General features: G+C 37.2%; 1 protein-coding gene across 1 annotated transcript; it reads right to left on the bottom strand.

Moving 5' to 3' along the window:
• Window positions 1-6,789: 6,789 nt before the first annotated feature.
• LOC145059977 (cysteine proteinase inhibitor B-like) lies at window positions 6,790-7,170 on the bottom strand. The gene has a single exon (XM_079007726.1). The coding sequence runs from the start codon at window positions 7,168-7,170 to the stop codon at window positions 6,790-6,792; it is 381 nt and encodes a 126-aa protein (XP_078863852.1).
• Between the last annotated feature and the right edge of the window lie 6,700 nt (window positions 7,171-13,870).

Raw genomic sequence — 13,870 nt, 5'->3', positions numbered from 1 at the left:
TAAGAAAATAATTATTAGACGAACTATCTAGATAATTATTTAGAAAATCTTCATCAGTTACATCGCTATTTGTGAAGTGCATACCAGTTATCTGTAATCTAAACAGGATAGACCTTCGAATAAGTGACCTTAACTCCGTATTCACACAGAATAGGGGTGAAGTAAAATTTCCACATATTCTAAGTCTATAACATCCTAATTACATATAGCCTTAGTGTATCCACTTAGCAACTATCAACTTAGTAATGAAGATCCCGTTTTAGTTCTCAAGTATAAAGTACTTATAGAAACACCAAATACTCCTATAGTATTTTAAGTTTAATGTTATGTTCTATTGTTCTCATTGTGGTAAGGTTGGTAAGATTTTAGCATTGTTGCAACCACACAATTAAACTTAGGCACATGCTAGTCAACCCTCGGATAATATAGGTGATCAGGCTATATCTTCCCAGTTTTGACCATATGTCTCTAAGCCCACTTGTGTTGCCCAACAATCATAATTCTTTTGTACTATCCTAGTGACACTGATTTTAGTATGAATGCAGCACGTATACTTAATTAAATATTTTATTATTTAAAGTATAAACAATGCTCTGATACCAATCTGTCACACCCCAAAACCAAGAACGGCGGAAATGTTATGGGGCGGAGGACGTCATGTACAGTATCACAACAATGAAAAGTAGTAAACAAGCAACAACATCATCCATTGCATTAATAATATAATTATTGTACAAGTGTTCTGTCAAATTTTGATAAACACTAAAGCATAAATCAAAATGAAAGATGAGTCTTGAACAAGCTCCATCTTCCCTTCTCCTTGCATCGGTACCTGTCTATGATGACCTGAGGATACAAGTAATTTTGAAAGCGAGTATCAACTTTGAAGCTGGTGAGATCATAAGTATTTTAGTGTCTCAATTTGTATGTAAGAATTTGTAAGTTTGGAAAATGTATATGAACTGTAAATGTAAGAATTTGTAAATTTGTAAACTGTAAGTATGGAAATGTTTGTGAAACAACTGTAAACGTTTGAAAAACTCTAGAAATCCCTATGATTCCTACTATTATATAAGGGTGTCTTCTACCAAGACCTAACTGTTCTCAATGTAGTCTTCTACCAAGACTTAACTGTTCTAAATGTTTGTGTCATGTAAAAGTGTGTAATTTTCCCAAGTGTAACTATTATTAACAAAATATAGTTTTTACATTTATAGTTTAAGTGAAAAGATCACTAAATATGTGTATAGGGAAAATTAATGTAGTACCAAAACGTCGCGCTATAAGAACTACTGTTGTACTATTTACCTTAAACCGGATTTATATTAAGGCATCATGTGATTAATTGTAACATACTATTGACTGGTAACAACGACATAAGAATGGTCATAATAACGGAATGACGTTTGGCACCCGCAGACCTGCAGGTCCGGCTGTAGCTAGCAGCAAGGTGTATGATAGTCAATCCAGTATAGATCTATACGCAAACTCACGCTCTCCCTTCAAGAGACTCTGGCTACCACTCGGGCCATGACATTTAAGGCATGCTCCGATACAGTGGATCACAATTTTATTAACATATTAATGTAAGTGTAATGTACGGAAATGTTCTACGTGTGCTAGCTGTAATGTGTGTTCTTTCTCCATCTAGCAAGTATAGTAATGTAATTGTTCTAGTATCGTTGTATATGTTCTCTTTCTAGTATAGTTGTATATGTTCATCTAGTAGTAAGTATTGACTCATGAATGAACTGACTCATAGTATGATATCGCGTTCTAGTAATAGTTCTAGTATCTTCCTAAACTACCCATATGGTAGTTTACTAGTAATCTAACTGGTACGTATGGACATGGATGTATACCCTTGCTACCCAAGGGCATGGGACGAACTGGAAGGACCTTTTATGACTATATATGTACACATGATATATAACTAATATTTAAACGACCTTCGGACGAGTACCCGATATCTCACCAGACCACATCTCAAGCGCGAAAAGGAAATAGGGTGGATAGCCTTCCTAAGTCTTTTAAACATTTCTTATATAACTATACATATAGAGGCATGCAATTTATAATATAAAAGCATAAATAAGTTTTGTAAAACATTTGAACATAATTATTATCTTCAGAACAGATCGACTTGATGTCAACCTATAAAACAGTTTGAAGGCATAGGTTTGATAAAACAGTTTAAGTATAAGGAAACATTTGTTTGAAACACAATTGTAAATAAGTTTAAAATGTACAGTGTAATAAAGAGTTTAAAACATATAAAATGTTTATAAAAATCATTTGAAGGAAACTGTTTGGTAAAACGGCTAATGTGTAGTAAATCATTTGAATGTTGCATATTAATCACATGTGATTGATATAATAACTAGCGTAATTCTACTTATTAATCACATGTGATTGATATAATAACTAGCATAATTCTACTTGTATCCCCCCCATAAAACATTTAAAAATAGTTTAAAACATTATTTAAGGGGTATGAACTCACCTGTAGTAAGTGACTGGAATTGAACGGACTGTTATCATAAGGAAGGATCGGGCAAGTGCTTGGTGTCAAGTGAAGACTTTAGACACACACAATGATCCTAATTACATATGAAGACATATGTATATAAATAATTAGTGATTAAAACACTAATTATACAAGTATAAACATTTAAACGCGAGGAAAACACTTTTGGTCAAGTGCTAGGAGGCTAATGGGTTGCAACAAAGGAGTGTAAGGCCTCTAATGGGAGTTTAAGGTCTAATGACCATATGTTTTGGAGTTTACGGCCCAGGGGAGTAAACTCCTGGCCGTAAACTCTCCTTAGGGTCACTAAATGAAGCTTAGAATTACTACAACTCTAGTGGTGAATTGTTTCAAGGCTAAATCAAGTGTCTGGGCTTCCTATTAACTCCTTTAAGGAGTTTACGGCCATAAACTCCCTTGGGAGGGTGTTTATGGTGTTTTCAAGTCTCAAACATTTCAAGGTTATGATCTATGTTGGGTTTTAGGCATAAGGAAGGAGTTAGGGTGTCATTTGACCCCTTTGTAGGGGTTTACGGCCCAAGAACTTGTCTTGGCCGTAAACTCCTTAATACTTGTGATTCCTTATGTTTTCTAGGCTTTAAACACTTTAGGGTACATGTCTAAAATCAAGTCTAAGCCTTAGGTGCCTTAAAAGCACCATTTGAGCATGCTTTTTGGAGTTTACGGCCTAAGATACTCTTGGGCCGTGAACTCCCAAACTTGGGTGATTCTTGGTTGATTTCATGTCCCTAATACACTCCTATACAAGTCCAAGGTAGTAGTATATCACGGGGGACAATCTAGGCTTGGTTTCGGGAGTTTACCGCCCAAGAACACCTTGGGGAGTAAACTCCTAAATCGAATGATTTAGCTACGTAATCTATGTTATGAACACATTTAAAGCTTTCTAACACTACTAGAAAGAGTTACTCACAATTTGGGATAAAAACCCGAAGATCCGTGAGAGAGAATATTGACTTTTCCCTAAATGGAATTCAACTAATGAACCAATTTGGTTCAGAATTCTATTTATAGTCCTGAGATATTTTTGGCAGAAAATATTTTTATTCCTGAAACAAATTCTAATGTCCTAGAGTATTGGAATAACAGTGTTGCACAAAACCCTAGTGCATCCACTCTCCTAATATCTCCTTAAGTGTAAAATCCTGAAAACTGTCAAACTTATACTCGAAATCTGAGTTTTCACTGTAACTGTTCTACTTCTATTGGCTTCAAATGGTTTGTTCAGAATGGAAATTTCGGGTTGTCACAGTGTTTTCTCAAATAATGTGAATTTAGGCTTTTTAAGTTGTGAATTGTGAATTGTGATGAGTGTGTGAACTATAATCTAATATAACCTCCAAGCTCCAAACATCATCAGATGTAACTTTTAACCTGTAAATATCTTTTATTAAACCGTGAATTTATGTATTAAATTGTGAATTAAATGTATTAAGTTGTGAAATGAGTATATTAAGCTGTTAATTTTTTATGGGTTTTATTTTTGCTTCTAAAATATAAGATGAAAGAAGCATTATATATAGATTTTATTTTCTCTGATTTTGAATAACATGTAAAATTTAAATTGTGAATATTATATAAATTAAAATTTGAAAGAAAAACTAGCCCACATATCTGAAGGTATAAATACACCTACTAAGTACAGAATATGGATGTGAATACATGGTTTTTGTGTATTAAACTGTGAATTTAATATTTTAAGTTGTTAATTTTGTGTATTGACTGTATTAAGCTGTGAATTGATTGTATTAAATTGTGATTTTTTCTATGAATTTTATGTTAAAATATAAATATTTGTATTAATTTTCTTGTGAGTATTTTTTGTGAAGTAAATATGTAAGAATGTATTAGTTTTTATAATTGTTGCATCAAACTCTAAATTAGTGAATTAATATGTTTATTAAACTATGAATATATTCTTAAGTTAACAATGTATGATTTTATATACATATTTGGTTTGAAATGAATGATGGTTACGACGTTGACATATGGATGATGCTGATATGTGGTAGTTGGTGGTGGTGGTAGAGTTTGGGTTTGTGTTTCCTAAATTAGTGAATTAGTGATATTATGATTGCATTAAATTGTGAATTTTTTATACTAAGCTATAAATGGATTGTATCAAATGTTGTATTTTGTATAATTTTTGTATTAAAATATGAATTGATGTATAAATTAAAATATTAGACTGCAAAAATTACAATTTTGCTTTTTTCGTACCAAAATACAAAAAAATTCGGATTTTAACATGTTTAATAAGTATTGTGTTTACTTATAAAATGAGGTTCTTACGGTTCTTAATCTTTTGTGGTTCTTATTTGAACCACTCCATATATATATATAGAGGTGGGTTCAATTGAGAAAATAAAAAACGTTGAGAATAGGGGAATCATTCTCAGCCACTCATTTTATCTAAGCATAAAAAGACACGGTGACAAACTTTTAAATATGATAACAACCTTCAATCTCAAATATGTATCTGTAGAGATTTAGATTACAGTTCAAATCCATTCATCGTTCATCATCCAAATTTTTTCTCCAACTTTCAACAATCATCCAGATTTCTTCAATTAAACTATCATCAACATCATCCAGTGCTAATCAATCATCGATCTTTGTCGATAATCAACACGATTCAACAGTTAACAACAAAAAATCGTTTTTGGTTCTTTTAATTCAACCTTCAATTGTGCTTGAATACGATCAGATCTTCAACATCTATGATTAATTATACTCCCAACGTTATTAGATCAACATCATCGATAATCAACAAAAATTCACTTCATATCATTCATTCAACATCGATTATCAAATAAAACTTCAAAATTGAGGTTAGAAAAAGATAAAATCGTTCTTTTTAAATTTTTTATATAATTCTCTATCAATCTACTCTTTTGTAAGATTTAAATAGTCAAAATATCATGTTTTTAATATTTTAAAAAAAGTTAAATTGTATGCACTCCAACTGTTTGATGAAATGCATAAACTAAATTATCACGTTATATTCATATATGAATATGTTTTCTCAGTATATGATTATTAAAACAAAAAAACAAATATGCAAGTCTGTATGTTATTCATATGTGAATAACATTTAAAAATTATATATATTTGTGAAAATACCTTGTAATATTTATATGTGAATATACTGTGTAATATTCATAAATGAATATCATCTAATATTTACAAATGAATATACTATGTAATATTCATATGTGATATACAATGTAATACTATGTAATATTCAGATATGAAAATATTATCTAATATTCATAAGTGAATATACCATCTAATATTCACAAGTGAATATACTATGTAATATTTATAAGTGAATGCATCGTCTAATATTTAAATATGAATACACTATGTTTATTATATGTTATATTTATATAAATGATACTTAAATTGTAAAAAAAAAATTAATCATAGTTTTGATTCATAACTGAATAACGAATGTATTATAGTAAAAACCTGATTCATTTTTATTCACTTATGAATAACGATAGCTGAAAATATAAAAAAAAACAAATTTTTTATTTTATCTTAAAACTATATCAATATGGATGTCTATTATATATTAAGGTAATGATTAACATAGTTTAAGGAAACATGTTTTGTTGGAAAACATATGTCTATTCCTTTCTCATTTATGCTGGTACGACGGAGGCCTTTGCGGCAAAAATAAATGAGTGGCTTAAAATGATTCTTAAATTCTCAATCTTTTTTTTTTCAATTGAATACTCATATATATATATATATATATATATATATATATATATATATATATATATATATATATATATATATATATATAAAATAGTTGATTTATAAAGGTTAAATTACTAATTTAGCCAAACCGACTCGATCCATTTGACAAACATAAAAAAGTACTTATTTAGCATACCAAGAATAGTGCTCTTAATTTTATCGTAAAGCCCTATCGTTGCTATTGCGAGTTGAACGTGTGTTATTATCAGTTTCAGGTTCTCAAAATTTTGGTAAAGTTAAAAAAAAAAAAAAAAAAAAAAAAAAAAAAAGTCGACTGGCTATGGTTGCTTGGGTAACAATGCGTAACTTGAAGATGGGGTTTGAAGATTAAAAGCCCCAATCTTCACATCGACTGTGAATTTCAAATTATTTAAAAAGATCCATAGATTTTATTCATAAAACCGAGTTACAACTTACAAGAAAGCATGATCACTCAACAGATCTCAACAATTCCGAAGAAAAAAGGCTCAAGTTTACTTGTTCGCCGGAGACGGTTTGAAATTGAGCAACTCCTTCGAATGCATCCACGCTTTAACCACCACCTCCGCATCGAACACCTTCGAAACACCAGACTTGGAGAAGGCTACGATTTTCAAGTAGTACTTGATCCCTGAAACTACCTGCGTCTCCGCCTCCACCACCTGTGAAAACTTCAGAGATCCGACGCCACCTTTCTGGCTTCCTTCCAACCGATTGTACTCCTCCACTGAATACCTCCCGAGTTCCTGAACCTCTTTGTTCGTCTTCACGTTTTCTACCTTCTTCCTCCCTCCTGGAATTCCGTTGGCCACGAAATTTGAGATGAACAACACAAAAAACACGATGGATAATGTTAAGATCGTGCTTCTAGACATGGTGAGATTGCTATGAATAGATGAAATATTTCAGATTTGAGTCTTTGTTTGTAGAAAGAGTTGATGGATGAATGGATTTATAGCGTGTTGCGTGTGGAAAACAACAGGCATGGAATTTGTTTTGTTGATTGATTTTGGATAAAGAGGAGAGGACACGGGTTTTTGCGGGCCTGTTCCATTCAAATCCGATAGAGATGTCGATTTTTGTTGGTTTCTGTTGGCGGGTCGAAACGACCCAAATAATTTCCAATTAATCTTATGTTTACATTTTACACATTTTTATCTAAAGTTATTTCAAAAAATCAAGGTTTTAAATAACGTAAGAGGTGATTGGTAACAATGTCAATCCTCAAACTTTTTTGAGCCTTGGCGAGTCACGACGTTTATAAGGCGTGAGTTAAGACGATAATTTTCTATATAATTAATATTTTTATATGTATTTTCAACTATTATTCATCTTTATACATATATATGAGTTAATGCGGTGTTTTGATAAAGCTTGGTGGCAGGTGTAAGCCTTGGAGGTGACGCACCGTGGCGGAGCCATGACGAGCTGTTTAGAACCTTGCCAAAAATAAGATGCGGGAGATGTTATAGTTATACTACTAGAAAAGATTTTTAAAATTAGCCACCATCTCCGCAAACATGTCAACCCGACTCATATGAATGTTTAGTAAAAAAAAACCAACTTGGCGTGAAACCTGCGGTTTTATGGTCACGACCAGCTAAAGCTAAAGTTTTTAAAGAGCGTTTCCAAGGGGAGAATTCACAGTCTCATAAATTATACAATTGGTCCCTATAATTAAGAGTAACTTATGTAATTGGCCCTTAACTTGATTTAATGGTATGGTCTATTATATGTTTTTGTTGTATGTTTGCTTATTTTTCTTCTTAAAAATACTATTTTGCTTGAAATGATATACTTTTTAATTATATAATAATGTGATATGTTTTTATTATTTTAATTATTATTAGATAAAATAAATCCTTAATATGTTGTTTGAAACAAGACCACCCCACCATAATCATATTCCTTCACCAAATGGAAGGAGAATATCCGGATCTCGCCACCAACTCTGGTGATAATCTTTGACCACAGATCTAGTACCACAAAAATTGCCCCAAATACGAATTGGTATAAACTACAAATGACTGAGTGCCTACAAGTACAACTTTAAAGGCAATATAAGCTACAATTATTTGGTGACATATACGAATTTTATGGGGTAGTTGGGATCGTAACCATCAATATAAAAAAAAAATCCTTTTTTTCTTCACCCAGGAGAATATATTCTTGCTTAAATACTATAAGAAAGAAGTGATAAAAACCTATTGTTATTATTACTATGTAGTTTGTAAATCACAAGTGATTCACATATAAATCATATATAAATCATATATAACTCATATATGAATTGCATTTAATTCACATATGAATTACAAGTAAAATCATATATAATTCATATGCGAATTGCATTTAATTCACATATGAATTACAAGTAAAATCATATATAATTCATATATGAATTGCATTTAATTCACATATTAATTACAAGTGAATCACATATGAATTACATTTGATTCTAATGTAAATCACATGTAATTCACAAGTGAATCACTTATGAAATATATATTTTATATGTAAATAACAAGTAAATCACATATAAATTACGTTTATATGCACACATGCATTTTGTGTAAGTGTTATTCGTTAATTATTTTTAAAAACTTTTATTATGAGTTTCACATTTGAATCTTAAAAGATACAATAAAATATGAATATCATATTATATAATCACATGTGAATCTTACGAGATATATAAATATGCATTTTTGTGAGTGTTATTGCATTAATCATTTAAAAAAAATATCCTTATAAATTTGGAAGAATTTGTAGAAAATATTGAAGATGTGAAAAATAATAAAGTGAAGAAAATATGGAAAACTTGACAAAACGGAACGATAACACTTTGAATCTTTATAGCAATTTTTGTATTTTTTTTTTATATTTTATTTTGTATCGAATAAAATACTTATACTATAGATTGGTAAATAAAAATAGTTTTTTTCTTTAATGATTTACTTATGAACACTACGGTATAAAAAATATGTGTATACGCACTTGAAAAAATATGCATATATACACATGAAGCGTTAATATTTTTGGTTAAAAAATTATAGTTTTTTTAAAGTATTCCAGTTTTTTTTTATACTATAGCGCGGACCTCCTCCGCAGTCAGCTGAAAAGCTCTCCCCCGAGCCCTCGGGGCCTCGGCCTTCACCGGTCGAGTCGCAGTAGCTCCGGCAGCAGGTGCAGATCCCTGAAGAAGCTGAGGGCACTCGGCCTTCTTATGGCCAGTCTGGTTGCAATGAAAGCAAACCGTAAATCCCTTGGGACACTCCCTAGCAATGTGCCCCTCCTTGCCACACTTGCAGCAAGCACCAGATCGACACGCCCCCTCATGACCCTTGCCGCACTTTCCGCAAGTGCGGCTCTTCGAACCTCCCGTCCTCGCATCGGCGGACTTGGTCCGCTTGGCTGCCGGCTGGAACTGAGCCGGTCGCCGGTCCACCCGCTGAGACTCGGCCTCCTCCCTGGCCTGGGTCTCCAACTCGATCTCGCGCTTCCTGGCATTCGCCTGAAGCTCAGCAAAAGTATGGTAGGTGGAGTTCGACACAAACTCCCGGATATCCCTCCTCAACACTCCCAAGTACCGGCTCATCCTAGCCTGATCAGTGGACACCAGCTCGGGGCAGAACATCGCCCTCTCATGAAACTTCCGCGTAATCACCGCAACAGAATCAGTACCCTGCTTGAGGGTTAAGAACTCCTGCACCAATCGTTCCCTCTCCACCGGGGGAACGTACTCATCCCTGAACATGGCAGTAAACCCCTCCCATGTCACCGCTGTAGTCTCTGCCAAAGTGAAGTTCGCCGTCACGAACTTCCACCAGTCCTTCGCTCCCAGGCGGAGCTGGTTCAAAGCGAACCGTACCCTCAGGTGCTCCGGGCATGAACACGTGTAGAAGCACCCCTCTATGTCCGCGATCCACCTCATCGCAGCAATCGGATCCTGCGTCCCATCAAACTCCGGTGGCTTCGTGTTGCTGAACTCTCGGAACAGCAAAGAGTCACCTCCATGTGGCCTAGCAGCGACCACAGCTGCGGTAGCTGCAGCGGTTGCAGCCTCAGTCAACGCGGCGTACCGCTCATCGAATGTCTCCATCAGGGTGGTCTTAATAGACCCAAACATCTCCGGGATCTCAGCCCGGATCGCGGCCGCCACCTCCTCGTGAATCATCTGACGAATATCCTCGTCACTCACACCGCTCGTACTCGCTCCGTGGCGTGGTCTAACCATGATGTCTCTGAAATACAACATAAAACTATCAGAGACTCCTCCGAGTATAATCGTACTCGATACGCAACCCTACTCAGTCCCCGATATCCAGGGATTCTTACTTGAGTCTCCCACTGACCCGGTGTCCTCGGTAGTACGGGCCCAATACTACCGACCACACCGCATCAGTGTTCATCCCAAGTCTTCCTCCCCAAACTCCGGATAGTGAGTACTCTACTTCTGATATGCACTATCTACCCGCATACTAGCAAAGCATCTCATATAGGCAAACTTCCCTAGACTAAGGCATCACAAATCAGGCCACTCTAGTCCTATCATGAATACCTAGTCTTCTAGCATGCATAACAATTCATATCGTATAATATTGTAAGGTATTTTGGGGATCTTTACCGTTCGGGCGCTGACTGATCGTACACACTGCCTCTTTCTTGCTTACCACAAAACCATTTACAAAAGTTTATGCCTTTATTTAAAAAGTTTCCTCAAATCCTCGGTTTGAGTTCAGTTACCCCCGAAGGTGCACCCGAATCCCTCAAACCAAGGCTCTGATACCAATTGTAACAACGCAAATTTTCAAACAAATTTTTCTTTTTAAAAATATATTTATTTCCATTCATAACAAGGCATAAATAGTTTGAGTATTCCGCCAAATACTAATAGTCAAAATCCCAAGATCATAAAAGCAGTCTTCAGTGTGTATCGATCACGCCGGCGCCTTCCCACGGTCCTCGCTAGTACCTGAAATACATGTACAACAACTGTAAGCATAAATGCTTAGTGAGTTCCCCAATATACAACTTACGCACATACGCCTTTCCAGGCCCGACCTTCCGGTCCATGTGTCTCAGGGGACTTCCGTCCCTGCTGGGTAAACCTTCCGGTCCTACCCACGCCGACCTTCCGGTCCATCACACAACATATCGCCTTCCGGCCCATAACATATTGCCTTCCGGCCCATAATATAATCGCCTTCCGGCCCATAACATACATAGCACATATAACAAATAACTTACCACATATAGCATACATATCATATATCATATCCGACCTTCCGGTCACACAGTCAAACCCTTCCGGGTACAGTATAGTGAGAAGACTCACCTCGTAAAGGCTGAACGCTAGCAAATCCCGAAATGACTCGTGCACAACCGACGAGCTACAACCTCCCTATAACATCACATATCTCATTAATACTTATATCTTCTAAGTGTGACTATCCCTAAGAAGTCAGACTTAGGTCAACTCTGGTCAACGGTCAACGGTCAACTCGACCGGACTCGGCGAGTACCATGGCGACTCGGCGAGTCTAGACGTCCTCCAACTTTCTGAGATTCCTTATCTACTTGTCGAGTATCCTCCTCAACCCGACGAGTTACTCCTGGGAGAACCGCGGGGCCACCCCGACTCCACTCGCCGAGTCTGAAGAACAACTCGGCGAGTCCCAGTAAATCTTCAAGCTACTCGCCGAGTCTGAAGAACAACTCGGCGAGTCCATGCCATGCAGACGATCAACTGCTTCCTGAATTACGTATGGTCCCGAGATATACAATCATGGGACTTTCTGGACTTCTAAACACCTTATTACTGGGGTATAAACGTCTGGGTAATAACATAATAACCCATCTAATCACTAATTGGGTTTCATAAACCCTAGATTCGTATACACATCAAAATAACATAAAGGAATCCGAGATATTACCTGGAATATGCCCTCTCTGTGTCTCCAAACCACAGAACTCGAATCCCTTGCTGTTCCTTTAGCCAAAACCCTTCTCCTCCTTGCCCAACAATTTCTTCAAGCCCTAATGTCCTCCAATCTTGCTCTAGATGCCCACAGCCGTTTAGGGTTCCTCTCAATCGACTAAAGACGGACAATGACGGCATATAAGAGCATTATATACGATCCAAAACCGAACGGTTAGGGTTTCTGCTGAACAGCGTCGACTCGCCGAGTCCATATCTGGACTCGTCGAGTCCAGTCGCGGACCCGCGACCAAGTCTGTGATCCTACTCGGCGAGTCTAGGCTCCAACTCGCCGAGTCCCCTCTTAACTCACCCCAAAAACATAATTAAACAATACCTGAGATTTCGGGCTGTTACAACTCTCCCCCACTTGGATTAGACTTCGCCCTCGAAGTCTCACTCTGCAATTAGTTCCGGATGCTTCTCCCGCATCTCGCGTTCCGGTTCCCAAGTCATTTCCGATCCCTTACGGTGTTGCCATTGAGCCAACACCAGAGGTACCTCCTTGTTCCTCAGAACCTTGATCTTTCGATCTCTGATAGCCACTGGTCTCTCCGCGTAATTCAGGCTCGCATCCACCTGAATATCCTCCAATGGAACCACTGCCGACTCATCGGCTATGTACTTCCTCAACTGCGACACATGAAAAGTGTCGTGGATCTGACCCAATTCCGCTGGAAACTCCAACCGATAGGCTACCCGACCTATCCTTGCAATCACACGAAATGGCCCAATATACCGGGGCCCCAATTTGCCCCTCTTCCTGAATTGAATCACTCCTTTCCAAGGAGAGACCTTCAGGAGAACGAAGTCGCCGACCTGGAATTCAAGCTCGGATCGGCGCCTGTCTGCATAACTCTTCTGTCGGCTCTGGGCAGTCAATAACCTTTGTCTCACTTGCTGAATCTGCTCTGTCGTCTGGAGCACAATCTCCGTGCTGCCCACCACTCTCTCTCCCACCTCTCCCCAGCAAATGGGGGTCCGACACCTCCTACCATACAACAGCTCAAAAGGTGGCATACCAATGCTCGAATGATGGCTGTTGTTGTAGGAAAACTCTGCCAATGGTAAATACGCATCCCAACTACCCCCGAAGTCTAACACACACGCTCGGAGCATGTCCTCCAGCGTCTGAATCGTCCGCTCGCTCTGACCGTCTGTCTGGGGATGGTATGCGGTACTAAAATGCAATTTAGTACCCAGCTCCTCATGGAATTTCTTCCAAAACCTGGAAGTGAAGCGCACATCACGGTCTGACACAATCGAGATCGGCACCCCATGCCGAGATACCACTTCTCTCACATATATCTCTGCCAACTTCTCCGCGGAAGAACTCTCGCTGATGGCAAGGAAGTGTGCACTCTTCGTCAACCTATCCACAATCACCCAAATTGCATCAACTCCCCTGGCAGTCCTCGGCAATTTGGTGATGAAATCCATAGTGATCTGCTCCCACTTCCACTCGGGGATCTCCAATGGCTGCAACTTGCCATGCGGTCTCTGGTGCTCAGCCTTAACCCTACGGCAGGTCAAGCACCGCTCGACGAACCATGCAACGTCCCTCTTCATACAGGGCCACCAATACTCTTTCCTCA

This window comes from Lactuca serriola, chromosome 6 (assembly GCF_051521515.1).
Source record: "Lactuca serriola cultivar US96UC23 chromosome 6, Lser_US96UC23_V15, whole genome shotgun sequence".
Taxonomy (NCBI): Eukaryota; Viridiplantae; Streptophyta; class Magnoliopsida; order Asterales; family Asteraceae; genus Lactuca; species Lactuca serriola.
The sequence above is the reverse complement of the archived record's forward strand: the minus strand, read 5'-3'. Positions and strand labels throughout refer to the sequence as shown.

Bases quoted from the DNA above. Each gene is read 5' to 3' on its own strand.
- LOC145059977 (XM_079007726.1), bottom strand. From the start codon at position 7,170: ATGTCTAGAAGCACGATCTTAACATTATCCATCGTGTTTTTTGTGTTG.